This window comes from Coregonus lavaretus (genome assembly GCF_964263955.1).
Source record: "Coregonus lavaretus genome assembly, chromosome: 15".
In the NCBI taxonomy this organism is placed as follows: domain Eukaryota; kingdom Metazoa; phylum Chordata; class Actinopteri; order Salmoniformes; family Salmonidae; genus Coregonus; species Coregonus lavaretus.
In genome coordinates this window covers 12339135-12363503 of record NC_140002.1, presented here as the reverse complement: position 1 = coordinate 12363503, position 24369 = coordinate 12339135, and the positions used below count along the sequence as shown (strand labels likewise).

At 40.2% G+C, this 24369-nt stretch overlaps 2 protein-coding genes across 2 annotated transcripts; both read left to right on the top strand.

The window, feature by feature from the left end:
* The first annotated feature begins 1964 nt into the window (after positions 1-1964).
* On the top strand, positions 1965-19055 carry LOC311142448 (POU domain, class 2, transcription factor 3L-like). The gene is made up of 13 exons (XM_084178096.1): positions 1965-2117; positions 2483-2539; positions 10609-10643; positions 12150-12251; positions 12540-12651; positions 13048-13136; positions 13528-13704; positions 14262-14403; positions 15133-15266; positions 15993-16157; positions 18035-18077; positions 18429-18540; positions 18782-19055. The coding sequence occupies exons 2-13, from the start codon at positions 2491-2493 to the stop codon at positions 18822-18824; spliced, it is 1203 nt and encodes a 400-aa protein (XP_084034222.1). The 5' UTR covers positions 1965-2117; positions 2483-2490; the 3' UTR covers positions 18825-19055.
* A 3379-nt stretch (positions 19056-22434) lies between these two features.
* On the top strand, positions 22435-23293 carry LOC311142452 (TLC domain-containing protein 5-like; the record flags this gene model as incomplete). Its single annotated transcript, XM_084178100.1, has 2 exons — positions 22435-22624; positions 22761-23293. The coding sequence occupies 2 exons, from the start codon at positions 22435-22437 to the stop codon at positions 23291-23293; spliced, it is 723 nt and encodes a 240-aa protein (XP_084034226.1).
* Positions 23294-24369: the final 1076 nt, after the last annotated feature.

Here is a 24369-nt window from a genome sequence, read left to right as displayed (position 1 = left end):
TTTCATAAAGCTGTGAAAATGTTTATGCATTTGATCATATCCATAGACAATTCTGTTTGTGTAAATAATCAGAGTATTCATTTTACTTCTTGAAAACATTGAAATAAATGAAATGAACTTGTGGGCCTAATGTAGGCTCAAGCTGGTCACTGGAGCCGGAGCACGCTGCTTAGACAAGCACTAAGAATACTAGGAAGAATACTGATGATGAATACTGCAGGCGAGTCGTTTTTATTATTTTCCCCAAACTATCTCCCTAACCTTAACCACTTGGAATTAATGCCTAAACTGTTAACCTTTGAGTTGTTTCTGTTTTAACCCTGTAACCACACAGAATTAGCCCTGTAACCACGCATAATTAATGCGTCACAAATAGACATCCATGAGACAAAGGGCAGTGGGCAGAATTCAAACCCATGCCGACTCTGACCTATGTGTGCCAGGGTCAGTGGCTGTAAAAACTGGACCACATAGGCACTGAGGAAACAAATAATTTATTCTGCCTAGTGCTTGCCTCCAGGACCTTCACATCTGGCTTCTTCACCTACGGGATGGTCTGAGACCAGCCACCCGGACAGCTGATGAAAAGCACCATTTCACCAGATTTACGATTTTCCTACAACCACATTTTGTGGTCCACATATAGGGAAAAACTAATTCTGATTGGCTGGGCCTGGCTCCCCAGTGGGTGGGCCTATGCACTCCCAGGCCCACCCATGGCTGCGCCCCTGCCCAGTCATGTGAAATCCATAGATTTGGGCCTAATGGATTTATTTAAATTGACTAATTTCCTTATATGAACTGTAACTCGGTAAAATCGTTGAAATTGTTGAATGTTGCGTTTATATTTTTGTTCAGTATAGTAATATAGCTGATGCTGCCACCTAGGGATGGGATGTGGAAGTGTACTGTCTACCTGTGCCCTAAACACTTCCTGTTTCCTAACAATATTGTTGAACTTGAAGTGGACAACAAGTAGGAATATATTAATATATTAGCCTAAATAATACATTTTGCCATCACTTTTCCTTCTATCACAGACTCACGGTTTTACTTTTATATATTTATTTTATTTTGGTATTTACCATATATGGTAAATTTGCCTATGGTGTGTGTGTGTATGTGTGCGTGCACATGTGTGTGTTTGTCTTTCTGTGGGAACAAAGTGTGAAGGAGCGTATCCAATGGCATGAAAGACTGTTGAAGATGCTGTTTCAACAAGCCAACCAAAGAGAGGAGCAAGGCAGCTGTTTAGTCAGTCATCACTACCATTCTCCCTCTGGACATAAATACTCTCTTTATGTGTCTTAAGTTTGACCAACTTCATTTGCCTAAAGGTCTTTGTGTCTCATGCCTTATTTTCTTTATGTTTAGATGTCATTCAGGCAGACAGACCTGTGGTTGTTGCATCATCTCAAAACATGTTAGCACAATGTTTTGCAGTGAATAGAAACGGATGAGAATGCACTTGAACCAAACCTGTCATCACGATTTATACATTAATAAAATGTTATAAATGCTTATGAATTGTAATGCTTATAATGCTTGTAAATGCACATGTTTATAAATGTTTACAAATAATGAAATACTAATTTATTGATGATTAAATACAGCTTATTCATGAAAGGTACTATAAAGTATTAACCCCATTTTGGCGGTCTGCCCATTTTGTCTGCTCATTGGTAGATTTCAATCTTGTTCCACAGTAACAAATAACTATAATGTAAAGCTTATTATTCTTTCCACAATTTGCCCTGCTTTGATGCTAAGTTATTATTGCAACATGCTGTCCACTTATTCATCCCTTTATACAAACACATACACACATACACTGAAAAGCAACTTTTCTAAGTTCGCAGTCAACCCATTGTTGTTTTATGCAAAAATAATGAGACTGGATAGGACACACCGAGAGACTTATGCAAATTACTCTCTATCTGCCTGTGTGGGGTGCTGAAAAAGGTGCATTTTCCTCCACTAACCCACTTAGGTAAATGCAGATGACCACTAGTGGATATTAGACATTTCCATCCCAATACCAGCATCTTTTTAGAGAGAAGGGGACATATTCACATAGTGCTATCTAAACCAGTGAGTGGAACAATTGTTAAATCCAGGTAAGTAATTACTATTATTATAATTTTTTCAAAATGACCTGTTCAAGTTTTAAATGCTTATATTCAATGTAATATAAAGTTATATTTTTGAGCCATTTCACCAAACGTTGCGAGTGTCTGTTGACTTGATTCATTTGGTTTTGATGAGTTCAGATAGGGAGGAGAGCTGAAGCAACTGTGGTGAATACTGAATGGGGATACCCTCCAACTTATGAATATTATAACAGCAATCACATGTGGGAGAAAATTTGAAAGTACACCGCATTAGAATAACCTCAAGATCATTTTACTGGTAGAGCTGAGTGCTGCATTGTCCCGGCGAAGTTACAATCCTTTAGGAAAATCAGCAGTATTTATCATTACAGATATTAAGATGAGCACAGACAGAGTGGAACACTCAGAGGCACACAATGAACAAGCAGGTAAGGATGTTTCACCTTTTAATGTCTACTTTTAATTTGTCCGTTTGTCGTTATCTCTTGTCAGGTGTATTAGAAAAAATTATTATGATTACATATATCTTGGAAAGTTATGATGTTTACTTTTCTCCTCCATCGCACTGCTAAACGTATTTCTTAGTGAAGGTGGTGTTAAAAACAAAATAACCTTACAGAAAGACATTTCTGCTTATTCGTATGTTAAGACTACAAACATTTAATTTCAAAATTTCTTTATTTGATCACTTTTAGTAGCACAAGATGATTTTGTCATGAAGAAAGAATATATGCATTTAATTATTTTATTATTATTTATGCATTTTTAATTACATAATATCTCTGAAGAATCATAGCATGCTTAGTATCCCTGGATGTGTGGTACATACTTTCATACAGATTTGTACTGAAAAATAGCTCATTTTGCTTTTTTAATTGAAATGATTAACTGAAACAGACAATTATTTACTGAAACAGAACACCCCCAATAACATTGAATATTATACACTAACTGTTGACAGTAAATGTTTTAGTGTGTGTGTTTTTCTTACCCAAATGATGTCATGGAATTTGGATGCAAGGGTATGTGAAGCCTCCAGGCTGACCATGAAAGTTTCACATTGCTATGGTTGTTTTAATCCTCAAACCTTATTTCTGAAGTTATGGTGTGTCTGGACATTTGTTTTGATAGCTTTAGGCTATATTGATCAAAAACACTGTAAATGTGTCTCAGCATTTCTTGTACAATCCTTTGCTGATAAGTGGGGGATTAGGGTGTGTTGATTACCACAGTGTGAATAGTGAATTACTATTTCTCTGTATAATCTTTCTGATTGAAAGTATCTTATCAACAGCCAAAATCTCCCCCCAAAAACAATTGGAATAAGTGTTTAAGTGTTTCTAAAAGTGTTTCTAAAATTGGATGTGTTGATTCTGTTGGTTGGAGGCTCTACCAGGATGTAATGTCTGTATCTCAAGCTGTTTGCAGAGAAGCTGCCATAGCCCCAGGTGACATGGACGAAGTGGTAAAATACAGAACAAACTAAATGAAAATGTGGAACTTGGATTCAGATAGAGCAGCGTAGTGTATGGAAGTGAATTACTGTAATTCTTTACATTTTAGGACAAAATCTGACAAAATAGGCTTTTAAAGTTCCATCATGCTGTTGCCTCAGCGATCATTCAAGCAAATCACTGTAAAACATACAACTTAGAAAAGTCCAAATACATTACATGTCCAAGTTGGCTGGACTTAAAATTGGGATAATTTGAATACAATCAGAATAAAAACTTTGGCAAATTTAGGAATTCATGTTAGTAGAACTTTCCTGCCCCAAAGTTGAGTAAACTTGAAGTCAGAGTATAGCAGCAGCTGGAAGCCTTAACCTTTTATGTTGAATCAACTTCACCTCAAAGGATCCTACCAGGATCACACCAGATATTATTTCATATAGTCTAACACTAATAGCCACAACACTATGCAAGACCATCAGGTCAGAGAGGAAATGATCACAATAATTTTACCCTGATAGTAATGATATCATGCATCTTTTCACACAGCTTGCGGTTCATTGTTTTATTGTGTTCTTTTTCAACACAAATGAACCAAAATTAAACAAACAACTTGACTCCCTAATTGAAAAGTGAATGAAAGGTCTGCATGAAATATACACTACCGGTCAAAAGTTTTAGAACACCTACTCATTCAAGGGTTTTTCTTTATTTTTACTATTTTCTACATTGTAGAATAATAGTGAAGACATCAAAACTATGAAATAACACATATGGAATCATGTAGTAACCAAAAAAGTGTTAAACAAATCAAAATATATTTTATATTTGAGATTCTTCAAATAGCCACCCTTTGCCTTTATCTGTTTTTTATAACCAGGTTTGCTGTTCATTTGAGCAATATGAGATGGAAGGGAATTCCATGCAATAATGGCTCTATGTAATACTGTACACTTTCTTGAATTTGTTCTGGATTTGGGGACTATGAAAAGACCCCTGGTGGCATGTCTGGTGGGGTAAGTGTGTGTGTCAGAGCTGTGCGTAAGTTGACTATGCAAACAATTTGGAATTTTCAACACATTAATGTTTCTTACAAAAAGAAGAAGTGATGCAGTCAGTCTCTCCTCAACTCTTAGGAAAGAGAGACTGGCATGCATAGTATTTACAGTGGGGAAAAAAAGTATTTAGTCAGCCACCAATTGTGCAAGTTCTCCCACTTAAAAAGATGAGCGAGGCCTGTAATTTTCATCATAGGTACACGTCAACTATGACAGACAAAATGAGATTTTTTTTCTCCAGAAAATCACATTGTAGGATTTTTAATGAATTTATTTGCAAATTATGGTGGAAAATAAGTATTTGGTCAATAACAAAAGTTTCTCAATACTTTGTTATATACCCTTTGTTGGCAATTACACAGGTCAAACGTTTTCTGTAAGTCTTCACAAGGTTTTCACACACTGTTGCTGGTATTTTGGCCCATTCCTCCATGCAGATCTCCTCTAGAGCAGTGATGTTTTGGGGCTGTCGCTGGGCAACACGGACTTTCAACTCCCTCCAAAGATTTTCTATGGGGTTGAGATCTGGAGACTGGCTAGGCCACTCCAGGACCTTGAAATGCTTCTTACGAAGCCACTCCTTCGTTGCCCGGGAGGTGTGTTTGGGATCATTGTCATGCTGAAAGACCCAGCCACGTTTCATCTTCAATGCCCTTGCTGATGGAAGGAGGTTTTCACTCAAAATCTCACGATACATGGCCCCATTCATTCTTTCCTTTACACGGATCAGTCGTCCTGGTCCCTTTGCAGAAAAACTGCCCCAAAGCATGTTGTTTCCACCCCCATGCTTCACAGTAGGTATGGTGTTCTTTGGATGCAACTCAGCATTCTTTGTCCTCCAAACACGACGAGTTGAGTTTTTACCAAAAAGTTCTATTTTGGTTTCATCTGACCATATGACATTCTCCCAATCCTCTTCTGGATCATCCAAATGCACTCTAGCAAACTTCAGACGGGCCTGGACATGTACTGGCTTAAGCAGGGGGACACATCTGGCACTGCAGGATTTGAGTCCCTGGCGGCGTAGTGTGTTACTGATGGTAGGCTTTGTTGCTTTGTTACTTTGGTCCCAGCTCTCTGCAGGTCATTCACTAGGTCCCCCTGTGTGGTTCTGGGATCTTTGCTCACCGTTCTTGTGATCATTTTGACCCCACGGGGTGAGATCTTGCATGGAGCCCCAGATCGAGGGAGATTATCAGTGGTCTTGTATGTCTTCCATTTCCTAATAATTGCTCCCACAGTTGATTTCTTCAAACCAAGCTGCTTACCAATTGCAGATTCAGTCTTCCCAGCCTGGTGCAGGTCTACAATTTTGTTTCTGGTGTCCTTTGACAGCTCTTTGGTCTTGGCCATAGTGGAGTTTGGAGTGTGACTGTTTGAGGTTGTGGACAGGTGTCTTTTATACTGATAACAAGTTCAAACAGGTGCCATTAATACAGGTAACGAGTGGAGGACAGAGGAGCCTCTTAAAGAAGAAGTTACAGGTCTGTGAGAGCCAGAAATCTTGCTTGTTTGTAGGTGACCAAATACTTATTTTCCACCATAATTTGCAAATAAATTCATAAAAAATCCTACAATGTGATTTTCTGGATTTTCTTTCTCAATTTGTCTGTCATAGTTGACGTGTACCTATGATGAAAATTACAGGCCTCTCTCATCTTTTTAAGTGGGAGAACTTGCACAATTGGTGGCTGACTAACTACTTTTTTTCCCCACTGTATATTAGCCCTCTGATTACAATTAAGAACAAGACGTGCCGCTCTGTTCTAGGCCAGCTGCAGTTTGACTAGGTCTTACTTAGCAGCACTTGACCACATGGCTGGACAATAATCAATATAAGACAAAACTAGAGCCTGCAGGACTTGCTTTGTGGAGTGTGGTGTCAAAAAAGCAGAAGCATCTCTTTATTACGGACAGACCTCTCCCCATCTTTACAACCTTTGAATCTATATGTTTTGACCATGACAGTTTACAATCTAAGGTAACACCAAGTAATTTAGTCTCCTCAACTCCTCAACAGCCACACCATTCATTACCAGATTCAGCTGACGTCTAGAGCTTAGGGAATGATTTGTACCAAATACTGTGCTCTTAGTTTTAGAGATGTTCAGGACCAGTTTATTACTGGCAACCCATTCCAAAACTGACTGCAACTCCTTGTTAAGGGTTTCAGGGACTTCATTAGCTGTGGTTGCTGACACGTACAGTTGAAGTAAGAAGTTTACATACACCTTAGCCAAATGCATTTAAACTCAGTTTTTCATAATTCCTGACATTTAATCCTCGTAAAAATTCCCTGTCTTAGGTCAGTTAGGATCCCCACTTTATTTTAAGAATGTGAAATGCCAGAATAATAGTTGAGAGAATGATTTATTTAAGCTTTTATTTCTTTCATCACATTCCAAGTGGGTCAGAAGTTTACATACACTCAATTAGTATTTGGTAGCATTGCCTTTAAATTGTTTAACTTGGGTCAAACGTTTCGGGTAGCCTTCCACAAGCTCCCCACAATAAGTTGGGTGAATTTTGGCCCATTCCTCCTGACAGAGCTGGTGTAACTGAGTCAGGTTTATAGGCCTCCTTGCTCGCACACGCTTTTTCAGTTTTTCCTATATGGCCTTACAGAACACGTGTATATATACTGAGATCATGTGACAGATCATGTGACACTTAGATTGCACACAGGTGGACTTTATTTAACTAATTATGTGACTTCTGAAGGTAATTGGTTGCACCAGATCGTATTTAGGGGCTTCATAGCAAAGGGGGTGAATACATATGCACGCACCACTTTTCCGTTATTTATTTTTTAGAATTTTTTTAAACAAGTTCTTTTTTTCGTTTCACTTCACCAATTTGGACTATTTTGTGTATGTCCATTACATGAAATCCAAATAAAAATCAATTTAAATTACAGGTTGTAATGCAACAAAATAGGAAAAACGCCAAGGGGGATGAATACTTTTGCAAGGCACTGTATGTATGTATGTATGTGTATATGTATGTATTTATATGTGTATGTATGTATGTATGTATGTACACTACCGGTCAAAGGTTTGGACACACCTAGTCATTCAAGGGTTTTTCTTTATTTTTACAATTTTCTTCATTGTAGAATAATAGTGAAGACATCAAAACTATAAAATAACACATATGGTATCATGTATTAACCAAAAAAGTGTTAAATAAATCAAAATATATTTAATATGCTGAGCACTTGTTGGCTGCTTTTACTTCACTCTGCGGTCCGACTGGTCTCAAACCATCTCAATTTGGTTGAGGTCAGGGGATTGTGGAGACCAGGTCATCTGATGCAGCACTCTCCTTCTTGGGAAAATAGTCATTGTCCTGTTGAAAGAAAAATTATAGCCCTACTAAGCCCAAACCAGATGGGATGGCGTATCGCTGCAGAACGCTTTGGTAGCCATGCTGGTTAAGTGTGCCTTGAATACTAAATAAATCACAGACAGTGTCACCAGTTAATTGAAATGCATTCCTCATGAAGCTGGTTGAGAGAATGCCAAGAGTGTGCAAAGCTGTCATCAACGCAAAGGGTGGCTATTTGAAGAATCTCAAATATAAAATATATTTTGATTTGTTTAACACTTTTTTTGTTACTACATTATTCCATACGTGTTATTTCATAGTTTTGATGTCTTCACTATTATTCTACAATGTAGAAAATAGTAAAAATAAAGAAAAACCCTTGAATGAGTAGGTGTTCTAAAACTTTTGACTGGTAGTGTAGGTCAGAAAGAGAGTTCTCTGTATGTAAATTGTCCCTTTGAGAAGATGTCCCTTAAGCAAATAGATTAATAGATATTGTATGATATTTTACAACAGGGAGACCTTTATCTTTTGATGACATTCTTTCCAGAAACTGAATTAAGAGTGTATTTGCTGAGTTATCAACATATTTTTATTGTATAATTACAATGATTAATTGCAGAAAGTGGCTAGCCAGATATTGCTCTTGATTTCCATAGCAGCGTATCCTGGATGGAAGGTGTTGACACTTCAGTTTTGACTGCAAACCTGTCTGAGTAGTCATCCAGAGCATGCAACCAGACAGACTATTCTGAGTGTCAACTCCTTCCATCATCTAGGACATGCTGCTGTGCAAATCAAATGCACTTTTGAAAGCACTATCCAGGGAGCCACTAAAGGTTTATAGTCTCTTCAGGATATGGGTTAGAATAATGCAGGCAGTGGCCTGGGGTGGTCTAAGGGTCTAAAGGGCCCTTCATACTTCATGCAAACAGAGCAACGGAGCGTCATATATGGTCCGTTAAAAAAATGACAGCCACACAAAAGTACATAGAACTACGTGTGAAAACGAGCTCCTTCACTCTGTTTGAGTATGTAGAGGCCTTGAGCCGCTTCCTCTGGAGCACATGTATGGTGTACCGCTGCCAGCATGGGTTTGAATCCGGCCCACTGCTCTTTCAGCACCCTTTTTTCAACCTTTCTCTATCTCTCTATCAAATAAACATACCACATATTAAAAAGAATAATGCAGGTTTAATTAACTTGACTAAAAATAAATGTGGGCATGAGTGAGTGAGTCCATACAGGCAACTTTGCTGCAGTGACATGACTTCTCACAATTATGTAAAACATTCACAACATCAACCAGTAAGTAAATAAATCTCACAACACTATTCATTAATTTGTCTAGAAGTGAACCATTATCAACCTTGGTACTGTATATTATGGGAAACAAAATCAGAAGACACTTTTTATCAAAGCTTTTAGAATTACAAGGGAATTAATTATGATATGAACATATATGGGAGTTAAAATTCCTTTGCACTAGTGACACTTGTGAAGGGACCGAATGCGATCAACCCCAGCCTTCCAATGTTAAAATGCGATTGAACTGACATAAGGGGGAGTTGAATGCTGCCAGATAATACTATATAATACAATAGTAGAATAATAATAATACAGTATACATAGTGTTCAAAGTTTTGTTCTATTCTGTGTTGCCAATGCTATCCCAGTTCCATTATAGTTCTGGGTCTGGAGTTAGTCAATGTGTGTAGTGCACCTGGGGGTCTGTAAACATTACAATGGAAAGGCCTGAAAAGGTTGCCAAGGCTACACTGCTGATTTGCATGGCTCCATGATTTCCATACTGGACGTTTGGCCTCGGGGGGTGGGAGATTTCCATACTGTGGGTTGAGCAGGCACATCACTCGCCGCAAACTCCCAGAGGTCCTATTTGAAATACAAATGAGGGAAGATTACCTGCACAGCAGACCTTTGAACTCTCTGTCTGTCTCGTATGGCATCGTTGTGTTGTAGGGAGGGTGCCAGTGTCTTAAAAGGGTTAATGTGATCATAACCTTTGTAATCATTCACTCCATATTGTGGTGAATCATCCATATGGCTGTGTTGGATTTTTTACATTATAGCCCTGATGAAGATATATATGGTCAGTGCCAAGAAACTGTCTAAATAAACTACATCTTGTGTATTTTTATCCTACATATTGAGGACACACTTGTGAGGCACAAGGGCTTCTCAGTTTCAATGGGCATGGCGTCTCTGTATGTGGTTTGTCCTGTAAGACTTTACAATAACTTTCATGAAAATATGTATAAACTATTTATAAACTATTAATAAATAAGTATTTCATCATTTGTAAACATTTATTAACAATTATAAGTATTATGAGCACTACAATTTCTAATCATTTATAAAATGTATGATAATTTAGAAACTATTTATAAACATTTACAAGCATTTATAATGCCTTATTCATGAGAGTTATTATAAAGTGTTAGCGATTTGCCTATTATTCCGGTTTGTAGCTTAATTATCAAAAAACATCCATACTGTTATCCAGAGTGCTACTTCAGGTGTAGGCCTGTTCTAATAAACAGAAAGCAGTTTGACCCTAAATGTGGCCCTAATATGCTTGGGGATAGGTAGGACATTGTAATATATGACTGTCTAATAATTGATATTTACTTTCTCCTGCAGACAATGAACAAAATGGAATCGACTTCACCAGACAAGTGAGTATAGAAAACAAATTTAATTTTAACTTCAGATTAGCTATCCATAAGTGGGAATGAATTAAAGTGTGAGCAACTTTCTGTCTCAGAAGTGATAGTAGGACATTACAGAAAAACGATGTTTATCATTTATTTTATAGAGAAAAACTTGAAAGGTTTTTACTTCATACCATATGTCTCCAAACAATTGGTCTTGTCCATGTAAGATTTCGTAACAAAAATATTGATTGTGAATTCCGTCAATACTGAAAGCAATGTACTTTAGTCTGTGTAAATAATGTAATAAGAACATCTAGTATCACATTACATGAACTGAATACGACTTATTGTAAGTGTGCTGGACAGTTCCACTAAGATCATGATATTTCTCACACCACTGTTTATATACCTCAAAATGTCCACCTATTATTATAACCTATTACCTATAAGTTATTCCTAAACTATGTCTATCCATTTGGCATTGGGAGATCGTTAAAGGGAGGTTTATTGTTTTAGTCCTGGGGGTTATTTGCATACTGCACTGCCCGAGGGGAGGGTGTTTATCAGAGTTTGTATCTTGTTTAACAAGTCCTGCAGCCTAACCCAACCGGTCAAGGAACACGCACGCACGCGCACACACACACACACACACACACACACACACACACACACGTACGTAATCTATGACAGTGTTTCCCAACTCCAGTCCTCAAGTACCCTCAACAGTACACATTTTTATTGTAGCTCCTGATTAAACTTGTCAACTAATCATCAAGCCCTCAATGAATTAAATCAGGTGTGTTTGTCTGGGGCTACAACAAAAATGTGCGCTGTTGGGAGTACTGGAGGACTGGAGTTGGGCTGTTGGGGGTACTGGAGGACTGGGGTTGGGCTGTTGGGGGTACTGGAGTTGGGCTGTTGGGGGTACTGGAGGACTGGAGTTGGGCTGTTGGGGGTACTGGAGGACTGGAGTTGGTCTGTTGGGGATACTGGAGGACTGGAGTTGGGCTGTTGGGGGTACTGGAGGCTGGAGTTGGGCTGTTGGGCTGTTGGGGGTACTGGAGGACTGGAGTTGGGCTGTTGGAGGTACTGGAGGATCAGAGTTGGGCTGTTGGGGGTACTGGAGGACTGGCGTTGGGCTGTTGGGGGTACTGGAGGACTGGAGTTGGGCTGTTGGGAGTACTGGAGAACTGGAGTTGGGCTGTTGGGGGTACTGGAGGACTAGAGTTGGGCTGTTGGGGATACTGGAGGACTGGAGTTGGGCTGTTGGGAGTACTGGAGGATTGGAGTTGGGCTGTTGGGAGTACTGGAGGATTGGAGTTGGAATAACACATACTGTATATGGCAAGATAGACCAAATGTCAGCCTGATTGTTCTATGTCAATTGGTCACACACAAATTATATCCACATTTCCAGTGAAAACGACAAGACCGTGTTTATGTACTGTTATTCTTCTAAAGACAATTGCATCATCAAAAAGTAGGAAGTAGAAAAGTGAGTGATACTGTGATGTGATTGGTTCCCAGATCAAGACAGAGGTCCTCAATGACTCTCCCCATTCTGTCTCATCACACAAGGCATGTCACCTGACACAAGGATCCCCAATTTCTGGTGGCCAGCTATCAGGGGTAGGTCACTCATCTTCTGTCTCAATATATCAGGCGCCATATGTATACTCTAATATGTTTGATATGCACGGCCCCTGGCCCCATGTTTAATGTCACATAAAGCTATAATTATTTATCACTTTCTAAGAATGGGAGGAAACTGTCATTCTGTAATGAGGGCATTTGGATGGTTGTTTTTTGGTTTAGATCCAGGTCTCTCGTGCAAAATAGATTTTATCTCAACAACTCACCTGGATAAATAAAGGTTAAATAAATGAAAAATCTAAGATTGTATTTCTGTTTCCACAGGAGCTCCCCTCCCTCCACACCATGCAGCAGCTGGTGCTTATGCCAGGCTCTCACCACCTCTCATCCCCCTCCTCCTTCCTCCTCTCACAGACACAACACACGGGGCACCAAGGTACATATGGACAATCAAATAATAATAATATAATAATATGCCATTTAGCAGACGCTTTTATCCAAAGCGACTTACAGTCATGTGTGCATACATTTTTACGTATGGGTGGTCCCGGGGATCGAACCCACTACCCTGGCGTTACAAGCGCCATGCTCTACCAATTGAGCTACAGAGGACCAATTGAGCTACAGAGTTGCAATATTTCGGAAACTTTCCCAAAATGCACAGATATTTCAGCTACACTAGTTTGAGGACTCACGAAACCAGGAGAGAATAAGCAGGGAGGTAATTCTTCAAACAGGATTTCTGAAAAACCTGGGAAGTGTGAAAGTTACAATATCTATGATACTTCTCTAAACAAATTGTATCAATAACAGTCTTTTCCCCCCCGTGTAGCACTTCTGCAGCAGAATCTCCTCAGCTTTCCCACCCAGAACCAGTCAGGTCTCCTCCAGCACCAGCCTGGGTTAGCATTGACACCTCAGGTAAAAATCACACTTCTTACACCAGTTGACATGATTAGCTATATGGATGAGGCAGAGAGATTTAAGTCAAGTTATCATGTTTACTGAGAAGATAATAGGGCAACAATACAGGTCATGCATCCGGGTCCTTGAATTTGATAACAGAATTAACCCTTTACAGGACAGACCATGACAGGGATAAGGACTTATCATATAACTTTAACTGACATCAGTCAAATATATTAATATGAGGAATTATGAAGAGCGAAATTTGCATAACACACAAACATATTCCATTTTTGCATGAACAAGGTTTCTAACACTGCTAAAATTTTCACATGGCTAAACATCTACACAATGACTTTTATCATCCATTTAACAGTATTCCTCCTCACCACTGTGTTCCCTAAAGGCCATGAGTCGGTCGGGCCTGACATCGTCGTCCATGGAAAGCCACCTGGACATGTCCCACCTGCAGGTCCCCAAACACATGGGGGCCCCCCAGCAGGACGAGGCCAGTGACCTGGAGGAGCTGGAACAGTTTGCCAAGGCCTTCAAACAGAGACGCATCAAACTGGGCTTCACCCAGGTACAGAGGGCCACTGGCTTAAAATACAATACAACTTTGTCTTTTTGCCGTCTTGTGTTTTTTCCCAACCCCCCGGACACCACAAATACTGGTACATTAACACAAGTGTCTAGATGCCACAGAACAGCGCCCCTTGAACAGGTTAGGGGTTAATTGTCTTGCTCAAGGGCACAATGGCAATATGCAGCACCTGATATTGTGATTCTCACTCCCACCAGATATTTTCCTGTCAGCCCTGGGATTTGAACAGGCAACCCTTCAGTTACTGGCACGCCTCTAACCTTGAGGCTACCGCCTCTGGCTCTGATTACTGATATGCCACCTAACTTCTGTACTTGGTGTATTTGCTCATTCTGATATCATCTAACTGTTGAAACACACACAGCTCAAAGGCAGGAGTGAAGTGACTTATCATTTCTGTAGTCAACACACTTGAAGGCGATGAATAATGTAATACAGGAATTGAATTCATGACGTAGACTGAAACTAGATTATAATTTGAAAGTGTGCCGTAATCAGATTGAAATATATCCACTGTGTGTGTGTGTGTGTTTCAGGGTGATGTAGGCCTGGCTATGGGGAAGCTATATGGGAATGACTTCAGCCAGACCACCATCTCCCGCTTTGAGGCCCTCAACCTGAGCTTCAAGAATATGTGCAAGCTGAAGCCTCTACTTGAGAAGTGGCTGAGTGACGCAGGTACTATAGAGTATAACAATACACTGAGTATACTAAACATTAGGAACACCTTCCTAATATTGAGTTGCACCCCCCCCTTTTGCCCTAGAACAGCCTCAATTCGTCGGGGCATAGACTGTTCAAGGTGTCGACAGCGTTCCATAGGGATGCTGGCCCATGTTGACTCCAATGCTTCCCACAGTTGTGTCAAGTTGGCTGGATGTCCTTTGGGTGGTGGACCATTCTTGATACATATGGGAAACTGTTGAGCATGAAAAATCCAGCAGCGTTGCAGTTCTTGACACACTCAAACTGGTGCGCCTGACACCTACTACCATACCCCGTTCAAAGGCACTTAAATCTTTTGTCTTGCCCATTCACCCTCTGAATGGCATAAATACACAATCCATGTCTCAATTGTCTCAAAGCTTAACCTGTCTCCTCTCCTTCATCTGCACTGATTGAAGTAGATTTAACAGGTGACATCAATAAGGGATCATAGCTTTCACCTGGATTAACTTGGTCAGTCAGTCTATGTCATGGAAAGAGCAGGTGTTCCTAATGTTTTGTATACTCAGTGTATATTTTTTTGATGGCTTGGTATTTCTGAATCATCTACATCATTTGCCATTGCATGTTTTTACACACGATTTCTATGTCGAGAGGATATTTAATTTGTTTTATTGGCAGGAAATTTATTTTAGAGGAAATGTACATCGGTAAATCATGTTCATGCTCTTTTCACATCAGAGAATTCCCCCTCCGACTCTATGACCAACGGTGTCGCTCTACCCCCCCTGATGGAAGGATATGGAAGGAAAAGGAAAAAGAGAACAAGCATAGAAACCAACATCAAGCACACCCTGGAGAAACGCTTCCATGATGTGAGTTAACTCTGTCTGTCCTCTAATATTGTCCCCTGCATTTCCAATCATAAATGCTGAACGTAATTTAGGAACTGTTGATATAAGTCGTATTTAAAAGCCCTTTTCCATGCTTTCCAGGGAGCAAAACAATCCACCATCATGCACATTGTTGTGATACTTGAGTGACTACATAGCAGCCATTTTGAGTTAGTTGCAATGCGGATACATATGATATGGCTTATTTTAAGACATTATAAATGTGAATGAAAAAAATATATATATAATAATAATAACAAAACAAAAATAATGTATGCACTCACTAACTGTAAGTCGCTCTGGATAAGAGAGTCTGCTAAATGACATAAATGTAAATGAAGGCTACCCGAAATGTTTGACCCAAGTTAAACAATTTAAAGGCAATGCTACCAAATACTAATTGAGTGTATGTAAACTTCTGACCCACTGGGAATGTGATGAAAGAAATAAAAGCTGAAATAAATAATTCTCTTTACTATTATTCTGACATTTCACATTCTTAAAATAAAGTGGTTATCCTAACTGACCTAAAACAGGGAATTTTTACTAGGATTAAACGTCAGGAATAGTGAAAAACTGAGTTTAAATGTATTTGGCTAAGGTGTATGTAAACTTCAGACTTCAACTGTACATATGATATGCCTTATTACAAGACATTATAAAGGCTCATGCATGCTTATAGCACCTAATACCAATGTTTCTATTCAGAACCCCAAGCCTAACTCGGAGGAGATCATGCTGATCTCAGAGCAGCTGTCTATGGAGAAGGAGGTGGTGCGGGTGTGGTTCTGTAACCGCAGACAGAAGGAGAAGAGGATCTACTGCCCCGTGTCCACCTCACCAATGAAATCACACAACTTCAACTCCAGAATGGTTAGCCTTAAATCTCTCAGTTACAGTGAGGGAAAAAAGTATTTGATCTCCTGCTGATTTTGTACGTTTGCCCACTGACAAAGACATGATCAGTCTATAATTTTAATGGTAGGTTTATTTGAACAGTGAGAGACAGAATAACAACAACAAAATCCAGAAAAACGCATGTCAAAAATGTTATAAATTGATTTGCATTTTAATGAGGGAAATAAGTATTTGACCCCTCTGCAAAACATGACTTAGTACTTGGTGGTAAAACTCTTGTTGGCAATTACAGAGGTCAGACGTTTCTTGTAGTTGGCCACCAGGTTTGCACACATCTCAGGAGGGATTTTGTCCCACTCCTCTTTGCAGATCTTCTCCAAGTCATTAAGGTTTCGAGGCTGACGTTTGGCAACTCAAACCTTCACCTCCCTCCACAGATTTTCTATGGGATTAAGGTCTGGAGACTGGCTAGGCCACTCCAGGACCTTAATGTGCTTCTTCTTGAGCCACTCCTTTGTTGCCTTGGCCGTGTGTTTTGGGTCATTGTCATGCTGGAATACCCATCCACGACCCATTTTCAATGCCCTGGCTGAGGGAAGGAGGTTCTCACCCAAGATTTGACGGTACATGGCCCCGTCCATCGTCCCTTTGATGCAGTGAAGTTGTCCTGTCCCCTTAGCAGAAAAACACTCCCAAAGCATAATGTTTCCACCTCCATGTTTGACGGTGGGGATGGTGTTCTTGGGGTCATAGGCAGCATTCCTCCTCCTCCAAACACGGCGAGTTGAGTTGATGCCAAAGAGCTCGATTTTGGTCTCATCTGACCACAACACTTTCACCCAGTTCTCCTCTGAATCATTCAGATGTTCATTGGCAAACTTCAGACGGGCCTGTATATGTGCTTTCTTGAGCAGGGGGACCTTGCGGGCACTGCAGGATTTCAGTCTTTCACGGCGTAGTGTGTTACCAATTGTTTTCTTGGTGACTATGGTCCCAGCTGCCTTGAGATCATTGACAAGATCCTCCCGTGTAGTTCTGGGCTGATTCCTCACCGTTCTCATGATCATTGCAACTCCACAGGGTGAGATCTTGCATGGAGCCCCAGGCCAAGGGAGATTGACAGTTATTTTGTGTTTCTTCCATTTGCGAATAATCGCACCAACTGTTGTCACCTTCTCACCAAGCTGCTTGGCGAGGGTCTTGTAGCCCATTCCAGCCTTGTGTAGGTCTACAATCTTGTCCCTGACATCCTTGGAGAGCTCTTTGGTCTTGGCCATGGTGGAGAGTATGGAATCTGATTGATTGATTGCTTCTGTGGACAGGTGTCTTTTATACAAGTAACAAACTGAGATTAGGAGCACTCCCTTTAAGAGTGTGCTCCTAATCTCAGTTCGTTACCTGTATAAAAGACACATGGGAGCCAGAAATCTTTCTGATTGAGAGGGGGTCAAATACTTATTTCCCTCATTAAAATGCAAATAAATTTATAACATTTTTGACATGCGTTTTTCTGGATTTTTTTGTTGTTATTCTGTCTCTCACTGTTCAAATAAACCTACCATTAAAAATTATAGACTGATCATTTCTTTGTCAGTGGGCAAACGTACATAATCAGCAGGGGATCAAATACTTTTTTCCCTCACTGTATAACATTTTTGGGAAATAACGTATGTTTTTTCCTGATGGTGAAATGGCCAGCTCTGAATACATTCAGTAGCTCTCTATTTTCAAGTCAGTTTGAAAGCATATTTTCAAATAATGTTCATTGGTATGATAAAGAGTTGTGTAATGAAAGAGTAGTGTGATAGTAATGCATAGGTACGCTACAACACATTGTCAGTACATTGTCTTGTGTTTTGTCTCACCAGCCATTATGTAACACCTTGTTTCAGGCCTCCACGTCCAGATCATACAGCCCTCCTGCTTCAGGTGTAGGCAAGTGTAAAGATATGTACTTCATATAATCTGTATTTAAGACTACTTCATATAATCTGTATTTAAGACTACTTCATATAGTCTGTAGTACTTAAGACCTGTATTTAAGACTACTTCATATAGTCTGTAGTACTTAAGACCTGTATTTAAGACTACTTCATATAGTCTGTAGTACTTAAGACCTGTATTTAAGAAAAAGTAAATGGCATAGAGACATTTTCTGTGAAATCCACACTGTGTGAGAAATCAAACCTATAAAACCTTTGTCCATATGAAACACTGTATGAAGTTTCAAGCTTTCTTGTGAAGTCAGTGTGCATGTTGAATTGAGTCTATTCCTCTGTGCTCTAGTGTCATCGAGTTCCTCTCCTAATAGTCCTAGTCATGGGCCTTCACCCGGCACACTCCGGTCTGGCTCCGCTGCTCTGACCTCCCAGGTCAACCAGTCCTTCAGCTCACCAGGGTAAGGGACTCTTGCTCACCACAGCCAAGCACATGTGAACAGTGTTTATATCCCAAATGGCACCCTATTCCCTATATAGTGCACTACTTTTGACCCGATCCCTATGGGCCCTGGACAAAAGTAGTGCACTACATAGGGAATAGGGTGCCATTTGGGAGACACACAGAAGATTAGTCTAACGCTGTATTGGCAACATGGCATTGTACAGATGAGAGATGAACCTGTTATCTTTGCGTTACAGGTCGTGGTATCGCACATGGAACCCTACGTCATATCACCACTGAGAAAGCCTGCCTGTTGTGGAAGAGAACTTAAGCTATCGATGTCAATGAAGGGAAACAGTAATAGATACAAACCAGCAGACAAACGTGAAGACCTTTTAAAATGCTATTGGAATCAAATGTCAACTGTCATATACAATATTTATGGCATCGGTTTAGGGCACTTCTGTGGTCATATGCAGCACAAACGGAATTTGAGCCTACATTATCTACAAGAGTAAAACTATTGGAAGCAAAAAAAATGAAAAAAAGAAACACGTCAGAGTCAGGGACGGATTCTGTTAAACTACTGCCCACGCGCAAGTGGCTTATTCAGAAAACTGGATGAATATGGCCTAAATGGGGTCTACCTGGTATTTTACAGTACTGTACTCTAAGGTTTTGACTTTAGAGTCTAAACCACTGCGATTTCATTTGACCACCGGTAAATAAGATACTGTCTGTATGCCACTATGTAGCCTATGCAGCTGTATGAGTTTGATAGAATTGAGCTGCTCATGTATGTTTACAGTGCGGTTAATTTGGCCACTTCCTTTGTTATTCATCAGGAGTTCAGGTGTGAGAATAAATATGCGATGGTGTATACAGTGGGGGAAAAAAGTATTTAGTCAGCCACCAATTGTGCAAGTTCTCCCACTTAAAAAGATGAGAGAGGCCTGTAATTTTCATCATAGGTACACGTCAACAATGACAGACAAAATGAGAAAAAGAAATCCAGAAAATCACATTGTAGGATTTTTAATGAATTTATTTGCAAATTATGGTGGAAAATAAGTATTTGGTCAATAACAAAAGTTTCTCAATACTTTGTTATATACCCTTTGTTGGCAATGACACAGGTCAAATGTTTTCTGTAAGTCTTCACAAGGTTTTCACACACAGTTGCTGGTATTTTGGCCCATTCCTCCACGCAGATCTCCTCTAGAGCAGTGATGTTTTGGGGCTGTCGCTGGGCAACACAGACTTTCAACTCCCTCCAAAGATTTTCTATGGGGTTGAGATCTGGAGACTGGCTAGGCCACTCCAGGACCTTGAAATGCTTCTTACGAAGCCACTCCTTCGTTGCCCGGGCGGTGTGTTTGGGATCATTGTCATGCTGAAAGACCCAGCCACGTTTCATCTTCAATGCCCTTGCTGATGGAAGGAGGTTTTCACTCAAAATCTCACGATACATGGCCCCATTCATTCTTTCCTTTACACTGATCAGTTGTCCTGGTCCCTTTGCAGAAAAACAGCCCCAATGCATGATGTTTCCACCCCCATGCTTCACAGTAGGTATGGTGTTCTTTGGATGCAACTCAGCATTCTTTGTCCTATTGCAGATTCAGTCTTCCCAGCCTGGTGCAGGTCTACAATTTTGTTTCTGGTGTCCTTTGACAGCTCTTTGGTCTTGGCCATAGTGGAGTTTGGAGTGTGACTGTTTGAGGTTGTGGACAGGTGTCTTTTATACTGATAACAAGTTCAAACAGGTGCCATTAATACAGGTAACGAGTGGAGGACAGAGGAGCCTCTTAAAGAAGAAGTTACAGGTCTGTGAGAGCCAGAAATCTTGCTTGTTTGTAGGTGACCAAATACTTATTTTCCACCATAATTTGCAAATAAATTCATAAAAAATCCTACAATGTGATTTTCTGGAAAACAAATTCTCAATTTGTCTGTCATAGTTGACGTGTACCTATGATGAACATTACAGGCCTCTCTCATCTTTTTAAGTGGGAGAACTTGCACAATTGGTGGCTGACTAAATACTTTTTTCCCCCACTGTATATTAAAATGCCAGACAGCAATCGTACATAATGATGTTGCCTATTGTTTGTATTTTTATATATCATGTTTGCTTAAATATATTTAGGTTGTGAAATGAGTCTAAATGATGAGGGAATAGAGCTTTGTAAAAAATAATAAAGATTTTTAAATCAGCTCTTGTATTTTTTAAGGAATGTTTCAGAAGTGTATCACGTTTTGCCATCTGCAGTGTGTTTCAGTGTGATCTATCAAGTGTGATCTATCAATGGTCCAATGCATACATTGTTACATTTTGTTATTTTCATGAAACACAATTTGCTACATTGTAACTAGTTTTAGCGTAGTCTCTAGGGTGTAGATCTATCTATATGGGATCTATGCATGCTTCTTTTTTTTTATCTAGCAGGTAATTATCTAGTAATTGTCATTACTACTGTCATTACTACTGTTGAGATGATAGCATGAGGACAAAGATGTAAGATGTCATTCACCTCAAATAACCTGGAGTTCTTTGGGGTGATAACCAGAGATAACCTAGTCCTGACTGTCCTGCCATAGTCAGATTATGGTTAATCTGGATGTGGGATAAAGCTGCCTGTCTGCTTCTGTCTGCTTCACACATAGCTCTAAGTGTCATTAAGTAACAGTCCCAAGGGAAAATAAGGTAGCCCGTCTATCATAGTAGACTAATCAAACATGGAAACACCAGTTCCCTAGAATGTGTTATGATGCTAGTAGACCCTGCACACTTGTGTCTCACTTTTAATTCCCAGGCTTGTAATGCCTGTCACCTAGAAATCCGGACTGAATTCAGCTCTGTTGCTAGTTTGTTTCGCTCCACTACTGAAACATAGCGTGATTCAATCTGGATTTTGAGGCTACCTGTCTTCCAAGGCTAGCCTATATTCACTACAATGTCCAAGGCTAGCCTATATTCACTACAATGTCCAAGGCTAGCCTATATTCACTACAATGTCCAAGGCTAGCCTATATTCACTACAATGTCCAAGGCTAGCCTATATTCACTAAATTTTCTTATCATCAAAGTTTCAGTCATAGAGACTGTTGCATGTAGTCTGTTGAGGAGACAGTAACTGTAGGACCGTATATCACTTGCTTGTTCTACAGCCAGGGTAGCTGGAGGGAATCGACTAATCTCATAAGAGGCTAAAGCTGCTTGAGAACCAGGGGGAAGGGATGTAGACTAGCTAGGGGACTAATTTATTGTAGTAAGCTTGCATGACATTTTATTGCAGTGAAAAAGTTAACATGCGCTCCATTTAAAATGTGCCAGGCCTTTTTGGAATGACTTTCAAAGCAGATCTGAAAGGTCATAGCAACACCAATGGAGGCTGAAGATTGCGGACATTTGTTGGAGTTGATATTTCAGATCTGGATTCCAGGTTAGGATGCATCTGGAGAGTAGAAGATAAGGTATGTAGGCTATAGTTGTATGCTAGCATTTTGGCTATGATCTTATTGATTGTTACTAGCCTATTATTATGGCTACTAGGCCAATGTATTACATTGTTTTGTTGTTTGACCGTGTTCTTAAAATAGCCTAGGTTTTGGACCAAATAATTGTGACATAAGGTACATATTTTGAAATGTCATAGCATAAGCATTGAAATAATAAGCCTGTTCTTTGATTACAATTGACACCTTGTAGCCCTAGCTACTTAACAAAATGTAACAATTACTTTAAATATTAACACAAATGTTTTTTTATGTGATATGAATATTATGTAGTTTAGGCTATTGGGGGATAAAGCTAGAGTATAGATTATACTAGTGTATGCCTAGATATTGCATTGTCTCTGTTTGACATAGCAATGTTGACTCTGGTTTCCCCTGTTCAGCGACAACAATGGTACTTTTGGAGGTGTGCTGCTGCCTGATTGGCTGGATTTCACTCTACTTTGCATTCTGTTACCTGAATGGCCAGCGGGGTAAGGAGTGGAACTGCAGGCTGGTGACACTGACACATGGGATCCTCATAGTATGTCTTACTGCATACATTAGCTTCATCGATGGGCCCTGGCCTTTAACACATGCAGGTGAGGTTTGGATTTGTGTTACTGCAAAGCATGCAAGTGTATTATGTTTAGCTTTATTTCAGTATACATGGCAACTATTTGAATTGCAGTATGAGATTGACCTTGACTGACTGACCTTGTCCATTTGTGACCTCAGGTACAGAGAACACCCCGCTCCAGATCCTGGCCCTGGTGGTTAGTCTGGCCTATTTTCTATTCGACTTCGGCTGGTGCATCTGCGTCCGCACCGAGGGCCTCGTCATGCTGGCCCACCACACCATGAGCATCGCAGGCATCCTGTTGGCGCTGGGCCTGGGCAAGTCGGCAGTGGAGACATGCGCCGTGATTTTCGGCAGCGAGATCACCAACCCCTTGCTGCAGGCCCGCTGGTTCCTCCGGCAGGTGGGCCGCTACGACAGCCTGTGGGGGGACGCGGTGGACCTGCTCTTCATCCTGCTCTTTGCCCTGGTGCGTGTAGGCGTGGGTGGCATGATGCTCTACTGTGAGCTCACCTCCCCCCGGCCCAGCCTCATCATGAAGGGAGGGGGCCTGGCCATGTACACACTGGCCTGGGTCTTCATGGTGGACATTGCCAAGTTTGCCTGCAAGAAAACCAGGACAAAGTATAAGAGGTGGCATGAGATGTGCAAGTTGGGAGAGGTGAATGGACACACAGGGAAGACTGAGTGAAGACTGAGGTGACTGAGGTGGAGGTATTTAATCTGAGATACATCGGGCGACCGTCAGCTGCAGTCCTGGCATTGTGTTCCAGGGATCACCTGCTGGGTGGTTGTGAGCGGTGGGCATCTTACCAGGTTCAATATGTAAAATCTGGGATGGACGTCTGAGATAGTTTCACACCCTTGAGCCAATCAGAGCCTTAGGGCTCTTTCCCCCCGCGAAAACAGAAGTGAAATGCAAATAAGCTGATGTAGCCTGGGCAGTATGTTCCAATGCATATTTAACTACCAAATGTTTTTCAAATATTTTGCCAGTCAGTAGCAGTCTCCCTGGTGTGTATCAGCTTTTACCCTTGGTGGCTGAACTCCAGCAGAAGTTGGATGCTGCTCTGGGATATGAAAAATGTATGCACTCACTAACTGTAAGTCGCTCTGGATAAGAGCGTCTGCTAAATGACTAAAATGTAAATGTAAAATGATATTGCGTCCGTCCACTTACTGATGCTGAACTGATGAGTTTGATGTCTGATGAACAATTGATCAACATTTGTACAAATGCAGCTCTACCTCATTTTGATTTTAATTGTGGAACTCCCTCACAGGGAGTGTTTGCCATCAGTGTTTGATGTCGGTGGCACTGAAAAGGTTTGAATACAAACTCTAGCACATGTATTTTTATTGCAATCTCATAGGAATGCTAAAAGAAGGGAAAATCTAGTATACCTCAATGCAGTTAGTTAATACCTTGTCAATGTTTTTTAGTTTTGCACATTAAATATTGCACATTTCAAACAATTTCTAATTTAAACTGACAAACAAATCATGCTATTATCAGACTTGGTATACAAAATGGTTTTAGGGACCATCTTGTTGTGCTTGAACTAGATGTTTGTGTGTGCAGCTTAAAGATAAAAAGTTGATCCTTGCATCACAGTTTACATGGAATGTTACTGATTGTTCAGTAACCTTTCAAAACTAAGCTAATGTCTAAGATTCAAGCTAATGCCTAAGAATAAACAATGAATGAATATGTTAACATGTAGCTATCTGAGATAACAGAGGGATGACTTTAATATGAATATTATT